At 43.4% G+C, this 20,379-nt stretch overlaps 1 protein-coding gene and 2 long non-coding RNA genes across 3 annotated transcripts; 1 reads left to right on the top strand and 2 right to left on the bottom strand.

The window, feature by feature from the left end:
* The first annotated feature begins 1,765 nt into the window (after positions 1 to 1,765).
* Positions 1,766 to 2,909, top strand: LOC145425202 (uncharacterized). The gene is made up of 2 exons (XR_013905867.1): positions 1,766 to 2,082; positions 2,662 to 2,909. It is a non-coding gene; the product is annotated as an uncharacterized LOC145425202 (long non-coding RNA).
* A 6,198-nt stretch (positions 2,910 to 9,107) lies between these two features.
* LOC113017670 (uncharacterized) lies at positions 9,108 to 10,800 on the bottom strand. The gene is made up of 4 exons (XM_080298165.1): positions 10,746 to 10,800; positions 9,661 to 9,753; positions 9,399 to 9,548; positions 9,108 to 9,286 (listed from the first exon to the last, which is right to left on the bottom strand). Exons 2-4 carry the CDS (start codon positions 9,747 to 9,749, stop codon positions 9,169 to 9,171), a joined length of 357 nt encoding a protein of 118 aa, XP_080154291.1. The 5' UTR covers positions 9,750 to 9,753; positions 10,746 to 10,800; the 3' UTR covers positions 9,108 to 9,168.
* Positions 10,801 to 11,700: 900 nt separating this feature from the next.
* Positions 11,701 to 13,937, bottom strand: LOC145425221 (uncharacterized). The gene is made up of 2 exons (XR_013905889.1): positions 13,812 to 13,937; positions 11,701 to 13,045 (listed from the first exon to the last, which is right to left on the bottom strand). It is a non-coding gene; the product is annotated as an uncharacterized LOC145425221 (long non-coding RNA).
* Between the last annotated feature and the right edge of the window lie 6,442 nt (positions 13,938 to 20,379).

Raw genomic sequence — 20,379 nt, 5'->3', positions numbered from 1 at the left:
ACATATAGGATCTTGGGGGTGGGCACAATCACGGAGTCCAAATTACCATCAGGGTGTATACCTCACCCCTGACGTCGTTGCCCACCTCTCAATTTTAAATACACTTAGTCATTGAGGGCTAGCAGGAGGGACTATGCGCTTACCTGCTGCTCCTTGGCAGGTAGCTCCATGCCCTCCTGGGTTTTAATTGCACCTTAGAACACATATGCATCAACACTACAATGAGCGGGTGGAGGGAGGTTTGGAGTCTTCTCCCACCCCCATTCTCTGCGGCCTGCTGGAGCGGGAGGGCTAGTAGGAGGAGTTGGCCGTCCGACTGCGGTCTGGGGTGTGGGGCCTCCCTGCTGCTGCGGAGTCGGGGTGGTCTGCCTCTCCCCACCGCAGGGAAAAGGGTAACACCACCTGGGTCTGGGTGCAATTCCCCCCTCCAGGGGCAAGGGTACCTAGACCCGGTTTGTAGAGTACGCTTGGGGAGTGTGATTGTGTGTACAGCGTCTCTTTATGTCTGTCTCCACGTTGGTTGAGTGTGGAGTGAGTGCATATGAGAGCATGAGGGTGGGAATGGATGTTTGTGTCTGTGTGTGCCTGTATGTCTGTGTCTATATGTCAGGTTGGGTATCAGACGCCACCTCTCTGGGGACACCTCAGGCCCTCCAAGGTTTGGAGGCCTATCTCCACCCACCACCACTTCCCCTGCCGGTGGCGGACTCCCTCAGGTGTCGGTGTGTTGGTGGTTCTTTGTGTCTGGGGGTGGGCGTCCGGGTACACACCGGCTCACTCCTTGGCGGCCGCTTGTCGGGGCCTGGGGCCTGGGGCTCGCCCTTTGGAGGTGGGGTGCCCCCGGCCTCTCGGCCTGGGGCTCGGTCACTCAGGCACAGCTGGGGGCCGGCGGAGCTCACGGGCGCGTCACTGCAACTCCCCCTGACTTCTGCTCCGCGGCTGCTGGGCGAGCCCTCATCTGGGACTCTCCTCAGCTCTTACTGGAACAGTGGCGCGGCTGCCCCTCTGTTGGTCTTCCATGGTCTCTTGTGTTCTGGGGGCCTCTGGATGTCTGGAGTTTTGATCTCCTCCATACCCGCTTCACACCCTGGAGGACGGGGCTGTGGCCCCCCCACACTCCCTAGCAGATCATTACATGGAGAAACCTTTGGAATGCAAGCATGCTGATCCACACAGGTATGCACACATGGGTATTCACAGACGCGGACTAAAGCTTTCTTGGCTTTAAGACATGCATGCGCTCAAAGCACACTGTGCGCTGTCTATCTTGCGTGCTGCACAATATCGTTTATTATTTAGTAAATATTGATATCTATGACTAGCTAGTTTATTGTGATGGTGCTTTGTTTTCTCTATTATTATGTTGCTCTTTGTTGTTTGCTGTCTCCTCTGTTTGTTTTTTTTGTTTGGTTTTTTTTTTTCTCCATACAGGTGACCCAGGAGTTCTTTTTTTTTTTTTTTTTTCTCTCTCTTCCCCCCCCTTCTCACCGTCTCTTCTCCCCTTTGGTTTTCTTTCTTTCTCTCCCCCTCTTTCTCTCATTCATTCCCCCTGTCCTATTTATTAAAAAAAAAAAAAAAAAAAAAAAATGACAAAGGATGAACTGAAGCTCTGCCATCACGTAATGTCGCATACTGCTGTTTCTGATGTCATTTAAAAAAAAAAAAAAAAAAAAAAAAAAGAACAAAGGAACCCTCGAAGCGTTAAAGCTAGCTTTGTAAGAGAATATAACGGAAAAGTACACAGCAAATTCAACAGTGTTAAATGTTTTGGTGTTAATAGTCTTCTTGCAAAAGTAGAGTTAATTTTACTCTAAGCAGAGTCACATTCTTTTAATGTAACTCTGAGGTGTAAAATGATAGTAGTTAAAATCGAGTGTTAAAAATGAGTGTTTCTCTGTCAAATCTGGAGGTGTTACAATGGAAACATTAACTCTTGACCTCTTAACTCTGAACTCCTACAGGGGCTATGACACCAACAGAGTAAATTCACAGACTCCGCCCCCAGCACGGCTCCAATCGAAGCTGAAGTGAAGCCGTTTCAGAACATTTTGCTCTACATATTTGAGTTGTTTGCCATGCTTGGTAAGTCATTCTTTCAAATATTGTTTCAATTATTATTATTAGCTTTTACTTCTGTGGCTCTTTGGAGTTGAGACAAAGCTGTGTGAAAGGCATTAGCCATGTTGCTCGCTGATAGCATAACATTCTGTTTTAGCTAGCTGAAAGGTATTGTTTGCGGGCAAATACCACAGCCTTGAAAAAAGCTTGCATGTGAATTTTCAGTCAAACTTTTGGTCAAATACACCTAAAACAATGTGTAGAATGTGAAATGTTGGTATAATGGTGCTGCTTGAAGCCTGAAAACGATCACCCATTAAAAAGCGAGCAAACAGCAGTAGCAGACGTCCTGACTGGATTCTACGTTAGCATAGATCCCTCCAGAGTTTTGTGCACACGGTTTAGGTAAAAATGAAAAAGGTTGAGGTTTTACATTTAGTTCAGTATTACCTGTTGCCTGTGTCCTTGTCTTTTGGGAAAATACTTTACACAAGTAATGGCTCAAAGAGGGTTCCTTTTTTTTTTTTACTGGGCTGCAATTGTTTACTGGATTATTTGTGCCATTAATTAGTGTCAACTAATTTTTATTCAATCTCCGCACAGGATATGCTTGTGAAGATGGAATATGGGGGAGAGCAGAAGTGCGTTGAAGTTCCACAAAGGGATGAATGAAGGACATGCATATTGTATTGAAGCAATAAGTGATGAGATGCTGTTATTTGCATTTACCATGTCAGACCTTTTGATAAACAAAATTCTAATGAAAGTGAGAACATGTATACTGTTACATCTTTCAGAAAATGTTTTGAAATTGTGGTGCACAGTTCAGAATAAATGTTTTTCAAAAACCATTGCATCTTTTTAGTAAATGTTTATTTCCAAAAGAAATTTCTAGAAGTTCAGAACAGTAAAATTCCCGCTTTTTAGAATGAATTAGAAGATAACTCTTACGTAGTTAAACTAAAATACTCTTTGAGAGTTGATATATAAACTCTTAACACCAAGTGTTAAATTATCAACTCCAGACAGATTTGGTGTTTAACACTAAATCAGAGTTAACGTACCAACTCTCCAAAAAGAGTTAAATTAACACTCTCTGGTGTGGACCCATATAGACACTTTAATAGTGTTGAAATCAAATCCGACAGTGTTAATTTGGACATGCTGGATTTGCTGTGTATGAAACGAAAATGTTTTCTTTGTTGATAGACTTTGTTTGCAGTGCAATTTATTTGTTGCCGGATTGTAAGATGAAAGTAGACACAATTTCGGGCTCCCACATTTTATCCGAAACTTTACATTAACAAATTTGTTTTGTTTTTTTTACAATTATTCAAATGCAACCGTGGAAATAACGAATAGAACAAAAGTCATTCATTCTTACCTTATACTAATCGTGGTGCAGGCCAGTGCAGTGCATGAACTGATGCCTTCTCCGGTCAATTCCGCTGAGAGTAAATCTAATGTCCCGCTCTACTGTACAAGACAATGGTTACCTGGAGGGATGTACCAATGTGATAGGGGTGCTGCGGAATAGTCCAAGTGGTAGCAGCTTTAATTTCCCGCTCAACCATAAATCGATGGTTTTTCAACGTGATTGTTGTCACCTTGTCAACTATAAATAGATCAACAATCAACGATGACAGAACAACAGTGAATCAATGTTATTTCAATGTCAGTGTCAGGTTTCATCAGTATTTCAATGTTGTTTCAACATTGGTTTTGTGTTGACATTTCAATTCTGACGATTCTGATGGTTCAGATGGAAAATCAACATCTGTTCAATGTCTCCTTGCTATCTGGGTGGTGTCTTTGGGAACACCTTAGGGGGAAATGACAGTAATATGACTGAACCATATGGGAACAAAGAATAGGCACTTGTTTTGTGCTACCGAAGTTTCCTCGCTTTCATTCAAAATCTGTTTATCTTTAAACAATTGAAACATAATGGCTTCAAGCTGACATTGAGGCCTGTGGGGCACTATCAGCCACTGAGACAGTAGACAAGTGACTATTTCACACTTTAAGGCTGCCTGTTTATTTAAGGGAGATGAACAGTACATTATAACTGTACATAATAATATCAATGATGATAGATTAAATAAATGGGTTTTTGAAAGACGCTTGTGCATTTTTAAAGTCTAAAGTGTTGAATTGATCTGAGTATGTCATCTGTTCAAAGCCTCTCATCTGTGTTTATGTTTTTTCGTGTTTTGCCAGGTCAGTCTGTGTTAACGGTGTTATTAACTGCATTCTTCAACTAAAGAAGTGAGAACAAATGATGTGGGGTTTTGTTTTTTTGCAATAGGCTGCAAGTAAATGTGTACAGATACAATTTAAAATTGGTTCTTTGTTAAGTTTTCTGGTCCTTTCCGTGACTTAGGTGTCTGTTTATGTTTGAATGTTTCAGAGATTAGTGTGAAGGGTCTTAACAGACAAAAAGTGGTCAAATACAAGCCCTGGATTAAAAATCAGAAACACTTTAAAAAGCCTGGAGAGCTATTCCTTAATACCACTTTAAAGATTACAGGGAAGTCCGGATCCCTGGAAGCAAATGAGGGATGGCTCAAGACTTTTGCACAGTGCTGTACATGTCATGTTCCCTGTTTTATAGCTCAGCTCAAACTGACACGTTCTCACTAACTGCTTCTCATTTTCTCCACAGTAAACTTTGACCACTTCCAGATACTGCGGGCCATCGGGAAAGGAAGCTTTGGAAAGGTAATGCAGCCTCCATTTTTCACGCCACTTGTATATTGTTTGCCCTTAATTACCCACCACGGTCGTCATCTCTAAAGAATCAGTGCAAACGAAGCGAAATGTGCTGGGATTACACTTCAGTTCTCGTGTGCTGCTGTTATTTAATAACAGTTATAAATGCAGCTTATGTAATTATTTCTATAAAGTCAGTAAGAGGAGAGCCGATTTCTATTTCATCTCACTCAATCTAGGTGGGAATTTTGACCCCACGTCTCAATTTAATTACAGAGCACATTGAACGTCTGGATGAGACTTCAGTAATGAATTCAGGACTGTGTGTGTGTGTGTGTGTGTGAGATACACAATTGGGGCTGCAGAGATTGGAATAGTTTACCTTCATTTTAAATATCACTGCCCTGTGCACATTGTCGGCTTTAAAATTCAAACTTAAAGAGTTTGTAAGTAAACTGGCTGAGATGAGACAGACGATGCACCGGGTCCTCGTCTGAGTGCTGGCTTTCAGTTGTGCTGTCTCTCTTCCCCAGCCATGCACACACAGACACTGTGCTACACTTACACAGTGAGACAGATGCTCACAGAGACGTCCAGATACATTTTGTCCTCGCTGGAGGTCATCTTGTGTTTTTTGGCCCACTGTGGCCTCACACCGAGCTCCTGCTGTTTTTTGAACACTTTAACAGCACCAGTCTTTAGCTTCCTGTTGAACACCACGTCTCAATTTAATTACACAGCACATTGAACGTCTGGATGAGACTTCAGTAATGAATTCAGGACTGTGTGTGTGTGTGAGATACACAATTGGGGCTGCAGAGATTGGAATAGTTTACCTTCATTTTAAATATCACTGCCCTGTGCACATTGTCGGCTTTAAAATTCAATGTCTGTTCAATGTCTCCTTGCTATCTGGGTATGGTCCTGGTTGCTAGTGGAAATAAAGAAACAAAAGGAGGGTGTGATGTTCAGGAAGTACAGACTGTAGCTCAGCAGGTAGAATTACTAACTGGAAGGTTGGACGTTTGATCCCTGGCTGCTCCAGTCTGCACGCCACGGTATCCTTGGGCAAGATGTGGAACCCCGACTTCCTCTCCGATGCATCCATCATAGTGTCATTGTTAGAAAAAGAAGTGCTTGTGTGAATGAAGCACGCTGTATAAAATGCTTTGACTACTCATACAGAAAAGCAGCTCATAAGAACTGGTTCATTTTCCAGATAATTCCACTATTAAGACAACAGACATTTGGGAGGCTTTCTCTGAGAGTAACACTGAAAGTCTTGCTGCTCCTCCACAAAATGAACTTCAGATTAAAGACACAGCTCAGCTAAACACAACTCAAACTAATCTACACTATTTTTCTTTATTACGCAGCGTTTTTATAACTATTTCCAGATGTTTCTAAAGATGAAAACAGAATTAAACTCCAGCCTGATGCGTTTCTGAGGTTCCTGACTCTGACCGTCCCTCAAACGCCTCTCTGGGCGTTTCCTTCCGTCGCTTTCCTGAATGTTGTGGCGCAGTTGATCGTCTCGAAGTTAAGGTAACGTTAGCAGTCTGTACTGTTTTCCTGGCTGACATCAGCTGTGTGCAGCTTAGTTTCAGCATAAATCTGCTTCGTTTTATGTGAGATCAGAGTCTGGGAACGAGACAGAAACAGTTGATGATCAGCAGCTGAACTCAGAGTCGATGTTACTGTGGATCCACTGACTGATGTCTGTAGGCAGCTTCTCCTGCCTCCATCAGTCTGTTACGGAAGCCCGTTTCCGCCACAAAACAGGATCCATTCTCAAAATTTCGACTTATAGCTCGAAATTTCGAGTTAGTTCTGCCAATCAGTAATCTAGCTACAATGCGCACTCAAACCCGCATCGCAACAAACCGGCGCTTTCGAGAGTACGTTAGCTGATATTAACGCCATGTGATTCAGCTAATAACAGAAGGATTTCATCATTTGTGAAGCCACACAGACAATAATCAGCGACTTGTGCATTTATGACTGGCTGTAATTCTGGTATCTTAGCTGTAGCATTTGTAGCTGAGGGCTTCAGCTTCCGGGTAACAAGGAAATTACGTCATTCACGTAAATTACTGATTGACAGCACTAACTCTTAATTTTGAGTTAGTTTTTTCAAAATTCCAAGTTAATAAGTCGAAATTACGAGAAAATAAGTCGAAATTTCGAGTTCTGGATCCTTCTTTTTTTTAGTGACGGAAACCGGCTTCCAGTGTGTGGATGTTGTTTAACTGCTGACAGTGAGACAGGCTGTCCTAAGAGTCGCTGCCAACACTTCATCTATAAAATGCATTTCTCTGCTCGTTCGCTATAGTCTGCTGTCGTATTTGTATGCAGGTTATTTTCAGTTTAACTGGTGATGTTCATTCGTGTATTGTAGGTGAATGCGTTGATGATTGATCATAAATTAGTAAACTGGCCGTTTTTGCTCAATAATTCCTGTTTCATGTTCAAACCGTCAGACAGAAACTCTGCGTTTGTTTTTATGTTCTTCAGCCTGTTGTTCTTGAGGTAATCTGTGATGCGTTCAATGACCCTCCACATGCTCTGAGGGTCATTTGAAGAGAAACAGAACTTCATCTTTAGAGCATAAGTGGGTTTTTGCCCTCTTCATGCCCGCGGTCAGGCTCTGTTTATTGTAGTATAACACTCATAGGACACAGTGACCCGCTGCACACACACTGCACACACACTGCACACACACTGCACACTCACTGCACACACACTGCACACAATGACAGCGGCAGAGTTTGTGTCTGATGTATTAAGTATGAAACACTGTTGAGCTAAAATCTGGTCAGAATGAATCCAGGTGCAGGTGTGTCAGTTTAGGACAACTGGACTAACATCCAAGTGCTCACAATATAAAGTGTATTCTGTAGTAACATCCTGGTGTTGCAGCAACAGTCTCACATGGAAACGTCAACAGTCAAACTCAAAATCTCTTTTTGTCAACAATAAAATGACAGCAGACCAATTTGAACAAAGTTGGTAAAAACCTTCAGAAATTAGTAAAATATTAAAAAGTGTCTTGATGCTCAATCAAGAGGGTTAACACAAACATCAGTCCTTCTACTTAAGTATGTTTGACACTTTGTTTAAGCCTAACTTAACTTTACTGTTAACGAGTTTTCATGTTTCTGTAATCCACCAGTGTGCTCATGCTTTTTTAAGTGAAAACATATTTTTAATGATCAAATATAATTATGTTTGTTATTTGTGGATTTTAAATGTCCTTGACAGAGACAGATGATAATCATTATCCTGCACTGTGGTCTCAGGTTTGGTCGAGCTAGCACAAAGAATGGCTATGTTGAACTTCCTCCTGGGATCCACACTAAGAAGTGAGTCCAACATTAGCAGGGTCTCTCTCCTTGATCTGGATTCACTTTAGCATTCACAGTCACGTGAAGCTTGTTATTAACTCGATAAGTCAACCCAGGGTTTCAGCTGAGCGCTCACATGAAACACATGGTGTTGGCAGCATCTGATCAATCATATTCATGGAGACGTGTATCAGCAACAGAGCAGCTGAGTCAAACTAAACCACAGGAACAATATGAGGAGATACACACATAATAAAATACTAGCAGTAACACAGCTGCTGCAGACAAATCAGTCGTGTGATCGTGTGTGAGAGGAGAAGGACTGTAAAGGAGTTTGGTGTTAAAAGCTCTGTATGAATGTGGGAGACTTTGAAGGGCTTTAAAAAGGCCAATATAAAATAAAAGGCAGCAAAACTGCTGAGTGTGAAAGTCACCAGACTTATCAGACCTCTGTGATTAAGACCTGTAAGAACACCTATTTGTACTTGTTGGCATTATATCAAACACACACGTATATTAAGCCTTTGTTTGAACTCTGGTTGAATTTGTTACTTTCAGACTGTGAAACATCACAGAGGCTGCAGCTGCAGATCTTTTATTCACCTGGAAATTTACTTTAAATGTTAGATGGAAAATGTATTGCTCAGTTTAACCAAAGTAAGAACAAGAATCCATAAACCTTCATAAAGACAAACATCTCCCAGAACATTGAGCTGCTGAAGTGTCACTGAAGGGAAAAACTATTTGTCCTCCTCCATCCAGCAACACCTGAAACACCTGAGTGGAAGCTCCTCCCTACACTGTGTTTGAAGCAAAGCACAAAGGAGACACCTGCTGGAGCAGCTGGAGTCCTACAGACACTCAGCCTCTTCACTACACAAACACCTCCTACAACATCCACTCTTTCCACTCTGACTGCTGTGTTTGTGGAAACACTCCAACACACACCGCTTCACATACCAACATAGAAATGTGTGTGAAAAAGAGCTGAGCTGATATTAAACATGAGGATTTATTCAAAAATACAGAGTCAGGAACAACATCTAGACACACATTACCTCTCAGCAGCAGAAGAACAGCCTTTAAAGTTTACAACAATATACTTCGAGTCGTTGCTCTTTAAGGAAACACAGCTGGGTTCAGGTCCAGGAGATTCTGGCCTCTTATTGATCCTAAAAGAAAAACAATAAATGTAACAGCTTCATGAGACAGGAAGGAAAAACTGGAAATATTAAATTAAAGACATGATGAACAATCTGAATCTCATAAAAATAATGTACTTACTCTTTGTCACATAACAGTATTTTGTTAAAGTTTTCAATAATATCCTTCGACTCGTTGCTCTTTAAGGAAACACAGCTGGGTTCAGGTCCAGGCTCTGGATTAGTTTCAGGGTTATGTCCAGCTGAGCCTGGTACGCCCCACAGCTCTGGGCTTTAAAACAACACACACAGAGGTATGAGTGTGAATAATGATGGAGCAGTGATGTGAGTGCTGAGCTGTGACATGGAGAAGAGTCATGGACAGTTAGAGATGGTCATCTCACCTCTGAGCTTTGGTCTGGCTCTCATGTTCCCCACACAGAGTGCTTTTAGAGGGAGGGACTCCCTCCTCTCTGTCCTCACACTGATCCATGCTGCTGAAAACGTCCAGATGAACAGAATCAACTCTTTGGGGATTTACTGGATGATTGAGCATCAAGACACTTTTTAATATTTTACTAATTTCTGAAGCTTTTTACCAACTTTGTTCAAATTGGTCTGCTGTCATTTTATTGTTGACAAAAAGAGATTTTGAGTTTGAGTGTTGACGTTTCCATGTGGGACTGTTGCTGCAACACCAGGATGTTACTACAGAATACACTTTATATTGTGAGCACTTGGATGTTAGTCCAGTGGTCCTAAACTGACACACCTGCACCTGGATTCATTCTGACCAGATTTTAGCCCAACAGTGTTTCATACTTAATACATCAGACACAAACTCTGCAGCTGTCATCGTGTGCAGTGTGTGTGCAGTGTGTGTGCAGTGTGTGTGCAGCGGGTCACTGTGTCCTATGTGTCCTCTGGATTAAGCACGTAAACCTGTGACACAGACCACAGACTGTTTTCCTTCCTAGTGATGAAGGAAACGCTGGGCTGGCATGCAAAGGGGCATTTATTCCCTTCAAGGACCTGAAGCTTCATAAAGCACCCCTCCAATAGCCAAACCCACCTGTTCTCTGATTGGATTGTTAAATTTGTGATTGACATGACATTGGCCAATCAGATGAAAGGAAGAAAAATAGGGACGTACTTGTAACTTGAAACTTGAGTGCAGAGTTTCACACGTATTGCTTGGCTAAGTCCACACACAAAGTCTTTTTCCACCTACAAATCCTGATTTACAAGTACAAAATATTTATGACCACAATTTGAGCCCATACAGCCACAGACTGATGGAGGCAGCAGAAGCTGCCTACAGACATCAGTCAGTGGATCCACAGTAACACCGAGTTCAGCTGCTGATCATCAACTGTTTCTGTCTCGTTCCCAGACTCTGATCTCACATAAAACGAAGCAGATTTATGCTGAAACTAAGCTGCACACAGCTGATGTCAGCCAGGAAAACAGTACAGACTGCTAACGTTACCTTAACTTCGAGACGATCAACTGCGCCACAACATTCAGGAAAGCGACGGAAGGAAACGCCCAGAGAGGCGTTTGAGGGACGGTCAGAGTCAGGAACCTCAGAAACGCATCAGGCTGGAGTTTAATTCTGTTTTCATCTTTAGAAACATCTGGAAATAGTTATAAAAACGCTGCGTAATAAAGAAAAATAGTGTAGATTAGTTTGAGTTTTGTTTAGCTGAGCTGTGTCTTTAATCTGAAGTTCATTTTGTGGAGGAGCAGCAAGACTTTCAGTGTTACTCTCAGAGAAAGCCTCCCAAATGTCTGTTGTCTTAATAGTGGAACTATCTGGAAAATGAACCAGTTCTTATGAGCTGCTTTTCTGTATGAGCAGTCAAAGCATTTTATACAGCGTGCTTCATTCACACAAGCACTTCTTTTTCTAACAATGACACTATGATGGATGCATCGGAGAGGAAGTCGGGGTTCCACATCTTGCCCAAGGATACCGTGGCGTGCAGACTGGAGCAGCCAGGGATCAAACCTCCAACCTTCCAGTTAGTAATTCTACCTGCTGAGCTACAGTCTGTACTTCCTGAACAACACACCCTCCTTTTGTTTCTTTATTTCCAGTAGCAACCAGGACCATAATGAACCCTGACTCCAACAGACACTCAGGATCCACCTGCCCAGTAAGTCACCCGCTAACTGCAACTATCAGAGCCCTGACCTTCTGCAGAGACGAGTCACACTGAACACAGCAAGTGTCCCTGCTCTCAGATACAAAACCTGCCTTTAAAAGTTCAGAGTAATGAAATCAGCAGTTCTGATTATAGAATTTGTAGTCTCACACACTTTTGTTGTTTTGGTTCACATCAGTTGATATTCTGCTGCAAACAACTAATGAGAACATTTTATAAACCTTTGAGTGTCCATCAGGATCCTGTAGAAACAGCTTCCTTCTCAAATACTAAACATCATTATTTACATTCTGTTTATTTATTTTTTAAAGTCACTCTAGCACAGATTTCTTTAGCCGAATGTCTTTCTGTGTCTTCCATACAAACATTAAACATGAAAACACTCAACACAGCAACACTGAAAGCATTTGAGTGTAACTTTCATTCAAATCAAACTTTATACACAATTACAATAATGGAAAAAAGACAATCTAAATAGTAATACACAACAACCACAGCAGAAATAAATAAAAGAAAACCAAACACAATCCAGACATGAATACACAAATATATTTAAATCTATATATTTATACATTTTAATATGATGTAAAAGAAAACAAATACGAAACCTATCAAACTACCAATATAAAAAAAAAAAAAAGATCAGAATCAGAGAGACTTTATTTATCCCCAAGGGCCAATTAACATACAACAGAGCAGCATGACGTTGAAGATAAGCACAATAAAAGTGAGATAATAAATACACAGAATATACAGTTTTAAAATTACACAGTTTTAAAATTAAAGTGACTGAAGGTGAATACATAACTGTAAGTGACTAAAAGTGAGTAAAGTGTTGGTAGTATAAGAGAGTAGTTTATGTTTCTGGTGTGGGAAATGTTCTTATCAGCTGGAGTTAGCTGGGGACAAAGGTGGCGCTCCTCCTCCTCTCAGTCCTGCAGGAAATGCAGCGGAGGCGTCGCCCAGAGGGGAGACATTGAAATGCAGGGTGAAGAATGTGAGAGGGGTCGTTGATGATTTTGGCTGCCTGTCTAAGGGCCTGTTGATGAAAACCTGCCAGAGTTCTGACAGGCAGGCCAATGATTTTAGAGCACACTGATGCTGCAGTCTGTTCCTGTATGAAGGCTGAGGGAGTGGGACCAGCAGCTGATGGAGAAGGTCATGATGCTTTCAGGAAGGCGTAGTAAAAAGTCATCATGATGGGTGTGCTGACTCCAAAGGAGTTGAGTTTCCTAAGGAGGTTTAGCCACCATGTCCCCTGCATGCTGGTAAGGCCTGGTTAACACACACATCAGCGTGAACAAAGTGGGAAATGTGTTTCTTCTAATTTTGTTACCATTTTTATTTAAGAAAAAAGCATTAAAAGTGCCAGGACACGTGTAAGTAAGTAAATGCCAAACACAGCTTCTTATCATTGCAAACTCTTATGGCTGCAAATGTTTTACAATAAAAGCAAACGTAAGCATTTGTGAAAACAACGAAACAGCTCAATGATTTGCTAAATTTGTACTGTAGCATCCATCCAGAGGGTTTCCCAGGTTTTCACTAATGCTGCTAAAAAAGCTGCATGTACATGTTAGCAGGCGTAACAGGCCCCGGGACGATGGACAGTGTGCACCAGCTGGTTAGAACAAAGGAAATAATCAAATAAAATCATCGTTTTATTTCATCAACACACATAAAGGCCAGTTCACAAAAACTGACAAGCATTAGCTAACAGCTAACATGTAAAGGACGTGTGCAGGAGCCTGGATGCAGTTTGTGGAGTTTATATGATCAACATAGTTTTTGGGTTAAAGGTTAAAAGTATAAAGTTATGGCTCACTTGCTTAGAGTTGTATTATATGGGAAGCAGTGCTTACAGACTGACATAGTTTGATTTCTTTTGCTTCAAATGTATGCTTTTATTTTGATAGTCTGGCAGAGACAGGAAGATAGCTGCCTCTCAGTCTCTCTGTTTGAACTGAACTTTGTAAGACTTTGATCCTTCTGGATTCAGGCACGTGTAGCTGCTCTGGACATTTGTACGGAAACATTTAAAACTGGACTCCTGCTGATTTTTGGAGAAACAGGGACTCAGTGGAGCGTCGAGCTGAGGCTTCATTCACTGCAAAGCTACAAAGTGCATTCATTTATCTTAACAAGCAAAGTTGATGTGATGTGACTGAAAAAACAAATATTTCTATTTTTCTGAACTTTCATCAGCTTGCTGAGCAGAAACATCTATGAAGAGTCCAGTCAGTGATTATTACTCATTAGAAGGGAAGATGAAGAATCCTGGTGTTGGAAGCTCACACTGTCTGCACTGTGCATGCAAAGTCCACTGAATGAATGAACCAGTGAATGTAGGAAGTGCCCACTGTTTCTGTAAGTATGGGAGGACCCACCTCTCTCTGCAGATGTCCCTGACACAGGCGGCCCTGGCCAGGATCTGCTCCCACTGGGCGTCCCTCCCCAGCACCACCCTGCTGTCCTGCTGGCTCATTAGACGCTGCAGCTCTGGGTAGACCCGGACCTTACAGACATGACCAAAGCAGCACACAATCAAAGACAAACAGAAGCTTTGAACACATGAATATGACATTTATAGTAATGCCTTATTATTGCAAACCTGTTTTTTCCACAGAGCGGTCATGAGGCGCAGTCCCACTGCTCTCAGCTTGGGGGAGCCGGCCAGCATGTGCAGACTGTGCAGCACGATCGGGAAGCAAAGCTGGAATATTACAGCACATATGATCAGAGCCAAGTTTACAAGAGAAACACACGGTTACAGCTGAAGAAGGCAGATGTTAGACGATGACTGCTGGTTTGGAGAGTCCAGCTCACTGACAGAGTGCTTTATACTACAGAGCACTGCATCTATCCCACACAGAGGCTGCTGTGGTGGAGTCCAATCCCAGCTCCTACAAACTGGGTACAAGAAACACTGTCTGTGTTCACACAGAGAAAACTGTGTGGAAGACGTGGGAATTTCTCTTTGCTCCTTTGTCAAAGTGCTAAACATCGAGAGGGGAACATTTCAGTTATGTGCACAAACTGATTTACCAACATTATCCACACACAGTGTCCTGCTAATGGTGCTAATATTTAGCACAGTTTGTTTAATGCAGTGTTTGAATTGTTGCTCTTGATATTGTGCCATTCATTTGTGCACAGAGATGGCATCACAGAGATTTGATGGACAGTCTGATCTCTGCTTTTACACTGATAAACCTCAAACACATCTTTGTTTATTAGGTTCATTTCAGGACCACAGACAGCGCAGGACGATCAGCTGTGCTTTATGGATCTACATAAACTCAGCTGCATTTGATGTGACAGACATGAGCTGTAGATCACAGATACACACACCCCATCAGCACAGATGTGTTAGTGGTGCTGTTAACACCAGCTGGAGACATTTACAGTTTGTTTTATCCCTCAGGTGTTGTCTAAATACAAGAATGTATGTGTAGGTAAAATACAGTGGGTTGCAAAAGTATTGGGCCCCCTTGAACTTTCCCACATTTTGTCACATTTCAGCCACAAACATGAATCTATTTTATTGAAATTCCACGTGAAAGACCAACACAAAGTGGTGCACACGTGAGAAGTGGAACGAAAATCAGACATGATTCCAAACATTTGTTACAAATCAATAACTGCAAAGTGGGGTGTGTGTTCAGCCCCCTTTGGTCCGAGTGCAGTCAGTTGCCCATAGACGTTGCCTGATGAGTGCTAATTACTAAACAGAGTGCACCTGTGTGTAATCTAATGTCAGTACAAATACAGCTGCTCTGTGACGGCCTCAGAGGTTGTCTAAGAGAATATTGGGAGCAACAACACCATGAAGTCCAAAGAACACAGCAGACAGGTCAGGGATAAAGTTACTGAGAAATTTAAAGCAGGCTTAGGCTACAAAAAGGTTTCCCAAGCCTTGAACATCCCACGGAGCACTGTTCAAGCGATCATTCAGAAATGGAAGGAGTATGGCACAACTGTAAACCTACCAAGACAAGGCCGTCCACCTAAACTCAGGCCGAACAAGGAGAGCGCTGATCAGAAATGCAGCCAAGAGGCCCATGGTGACTCTGGACGAGCTGCAGAGATCCACAGCTCAGGTGGGGGAATCTGTCCATAGGACAACTATTAGTCGTGCACTGCTGTCAGGGACCAAGCAGTAAAGCACAAAGGACACAGGTGGTTTTAATTCAAAAAAGGGGTTTTATTGACCCAAAAATATGAAAATATATTTAACAAAGCCAAAACTTGAAACCTGGCCCCACCTTGTCATGCGAATTCCTGAGATCAGATGGCCCAGGATGTGAGTGGGCGTTAAGGCGTCTGGGAAGGGATCTCAAAACTGGATTATAGATGGCAGAGAGTTGGGGTCGTAAACCCCCGCCTCTGTTCAAAGATGGTCGCTCACAGTAGACATAGATGGCTTCTTTCACTCCTCTTTCAAACCATCTGTCCTCTCTGTCCAAAATGTGAACATTGGCATCCTTTATCCTTAAGATGCAGATGGACTGCTGAGTCTTGTCCTGTGGAGGTGGCTCTTCTGTGTTGTGCCATGCGCTTGTGAAGTGGCTGTTTGGTCTCTCCAATGTAGAGGTCTGGGCATTCCTTGCTGCACTGTACAGCATACACCACTCAGGAATTCGCATGATAAGGTGGGGCCAGGTTTCACAATGAACTCACCCGAAACTCTGGCTGATTGGGGCCCACACCCAGTTTCACACCTTGTCTCAGAGGATCATCAGGGGGTCCTTTTGTCCCTCTGTGGGGGGTCACTCCCACTAGGTTTATATCTGGGACTCTCCACCATTTGACCTTAGAACTGAAGAAGCTTCTCGGATGAGAGGTGAAACGTCTTCAAGTAACTTAAAGAAGTCCAGACGCCTTTCTTTGCAAGCTCCTTTGACTACGATGACCTGGATGACTGAGAACCTTCACAGACATAAAGCTGAGCGATGACACATTTAATGCTGTCGAGCCAAAAACATCACTTTGAATCAACATCACTGCAGTAAATCATCATTTAGGTTTCATAGTGGTTAGCTTCTGGCTTTTCCTGTAACAAAGACCTGCTGCTGCACGTTTAACATGACAAGTACGAGCGAGCAGAGATCTCCAGAGGACTCAAATATGCCAACAACCTTCAACCAGTGCATCCAAACACCAGTGTGTGCAGCACTCTGGGAGCAATTAGAGCAGAAGGTGAATCCTCTGGGGCCCGGTGCACGCTTGAGTAATGAGGGATAAACTTCACACTTCATCTGCAGCTAGTGACTCCAACACAAGTCCAGAGGGAGATCTGTCCCCTTAGAGCACTCCCTAACCTCTCCCTTTATACGGCAGCAGATCAGCAGCAATCACACAGCAGTGACAGCTTTTATCTTCCTGCTGATCTGAACCATTTCAAAGTCATGTGTTGGTGCCAAAACACCAGGTTATCAACATGTGTTTCCTGCTCTTAGAAAGACAAACACAAGCTAGCTCCCTTACATACAACATATCTACATGTCAGAGGGAACAACATGCATTACTTTATATTCAGTCCACAGATTTAAGAGAACAGTTGTGTGGGTTATCTACCTGGCAGGGGTCGGCAGCAGCGACAGCCTGGCTTGCTTTCAAAGCCAGCTGGCAGATGTTTTCCTGACCCATGATGATGAGATAAGTCACAATCAGGACAAGAGAGGAGGACAGGCGCTGGCTGGACAACAGGGCGGAGCTGACCGCCAACAGCCAATCGGTCGCTGCTGCTGGATTGTTGGCCACTTTGCGCAGTACCGACAAATAGGGATGGGTATTGATAAGATTTTCACGATTCCGGTTCCATTTTCGATTCTTTATCGATTCTGTTTAAAAAAGGAGAACATTGAGGTCGATTAGCTTAGAACTTTGTTTTATATCTTCTCTTTGAACAAGATAAATAAATTAATTAATTAACATAAATTATTCTGTAGCAATTACACAAGAATATCCAGTAATGTCCCTGCCTACAATTAAACACATTCACTTACCGAAAATCGGTGCCAGCCTTTGACCACAAACTGAGTCACTGCTCGGTGACGTTCGTCTGTCATGCCTGAAAGGAGACGCTACCGGCAGACTGCAGCGAGAACTGCCAGCGTCTGAGCCAGACTCTGTCTCTCTCATCATGGTCACCTAAATGCACAGTGATGGCAGGTTTGTAATAAGGCAGATCGCGCTAACATAATATGCACTGTTAGTTGATTATTTACCTGCCGCATTAACGGGAGAGGACGTGCAAACGTTACCGCTGCTGCTGGGTTGAGATTCACGAGTCCGGAGCGGAATTAAAAACACGACATTCATTTAAAGTTATCGTGTGTTATAATATATATAATATATAATATATATAATATATAATATATATAATATATAATATATATAATATAAAGTTCTTCCTCTCAAACAAATATTCCCAAATGTTTGTCCCAAACAAAGGAAACCAAGATTACCCTTCAGCCATCCACCCACTAACTAAACAACACTTTGGTTTTCTTACATATTTTAATATGAATTTATGCTTCTTGATGTTATGCAAACGGAATATTTTGCACAAATAGAAATTCTCTTTGAGTTGGACTGAATGAATTTCACTTAACCTGATAATAATATTGATAATAATAACAATTATTTATTACATATACTAAACAATGAGGGGATGAGCAGCATCAGTAAACACATATTGTTTTTGAATACTATTAATATACTAACACAGTAACCCAAGCCCCTCCCCAAACACACCCAGTCCCACCCACCTGCTGTTACCATAACGATAAGCCAGGCTGTACTGTCCACCTGCTACCAGCAGCCTGTTTACTGGCTCCCAAAAACAGGAACAGGTAAGTCAGCACCTGTTCATCTTATCAACAGCTTATTTACTACAATATGTAGAACAGAGTCACTGACCAGTCAGAGCAGCGTGACAGTGCACACACACACACACACACCACACACACACACACACACACACACACACACGCAAAACACACGCACACACACGCAAAACACACACATACGCACACACACACACGCATAACACACACACACGCAGACACACACACACACGCACACACACACGCAAAACACACACACACGCACACACACACACACACGCAAAACACACACACGCACACACACGCAAAACACACACACGCAGACACACACGCAAAACACACACACACACGCACACACACACACGCACACGCAAACACACACGCAAAACACACACACGCACACGCGGGCGCACACACACGCACACACACACGCAAACACACACACACGCACACACACGCACACACACGCGCACACACACGCGCACACACACGCACACACACACACGCAAACACACACACACGCAAACACACGCACACACACGCGCACACACATGCAAACACACACACACACACATGCACACACACGCAAACACACACACACGCACACACACACACACACACACGCAAACACACACACACGCACACATGCAAACACACACACACACGCACACACACACGCACACACGTGCACACACACACACACGCAAACACACACGCACACACGCGCGCACACACACGCAAACACACACACGTACACACACGCAAACACACATACACACACAAACACACGCAAACACACACACACACACACGCAAACATACCCACACGCAAACACACGCACACACACACACACGCAAACACACACGCACACACACACGCAAAACACACACACACACACAAACACACACACGCAAACACACCCACACACGCAAACACACGCACACACACACACACACACGCAAACACACCCACGCACACACACACACACAATCAAACACACGCACACACACGCACATGAAAACACACACGCAAAACACACACACGCACATGCGCACGCACACATGCAAACACACACACACGCAAACACACACACGCACACACACACACTCACGCAAACACACACACACGCACGCAAACACACGCGCACACACACACGCAAACACACACACGCACACACACACACTCACGCAAACACACACACACGCAAACACACACACGCACACACACACACACTCACGCAAACACACACACACGCACGCAAACACACGCGCACACACACACACACGCAAACACACACACGCAAAACACACACGCAAAACACACACGCAAAACACACACGCACACACACACGCAAACACACACACACACGCACACACACACGCAAACACACACACGCACACACACACACTCACGCAAACACACACACACGCAAACACACACGCGCACACACACACACACGCAAACACACACACGCACACACACACGCAAAACACACACGCACACACACGCAAACACACACGCAAACACACACACGCACACACACACACGCACACACACACACTCACGCAAACACACACACACACACACACACACACGCAAACACACACACGCACACACACACGCAAAACACACACGCACACACACGCACACACACACACGCACACACACACGCAAACACACACACACACGCACACACACACGCAAACACACACACGCACACACACACACTCACGCAAACACACACACACGCACCCAAACACACGCGCACACACACACACACGCAAAACACACGCAAAACACACACGCACAACCACACGCATACACACGCAAACACACACACACGCAAACACACACACACACACACGCACACACACACGCACGCAAACACACGCACACACACACACGCAAACACACACACGCAAAACACACACGCAAAACACACACGCACACACACTCAAACACACACGCACACACACACGCAAACACACACACACACGCAAACACACACACGCACACGCACACACTCACGCAAACACACACACGCACACACACACGCAAAACACACGCAAAACACACACGCACAACCACACGCATACACACGCAA

Source organism: Astatotilapia calliptera, chromosome 3, assembly GCF_964374335.1.
Source record: "Astatotilapia calliptera chromosome 3, fAstCal68.1, whole genome shotgun sequence".
NCBI lineage: Eukaryota > Metazoa > Chordata > Actinopteri > Cichliformes > Cichlidae > Astatotilapia > Astatotilapia calliptera.
The sequence above is the reverse complement of the archived record's forward strand: the minus strand, read 5'-3'. Positions and strand labels throughout refer to the sequence as shown.

Excerpts from the sequence above, each read along its gene's own strand:
- LOC113017670 (XM_080298165.1), bottom strand. The coding sequence starts at position 9,749 with ATGGATCAGTGTGAGGACAGAGAGGAGGGAGTCCCTCCCTCTAAAAGC. Across the intron at positions 9,549-9,660 it reads AGCCAGACCAAAGCTCAGAG|CCCAGAGCTGTGGGGCGTAC; the intron begins GTGAGATGACCA and ends GTTGTTTTAAAG. Across the intron at positions 9,287-9,398 it reads ATACTGTTATGTGACAAAGA|GATCAATAAGAGGCCAGAAT; the intron begins GTAAGTACATTA and ends TTTTTCTTTTAG.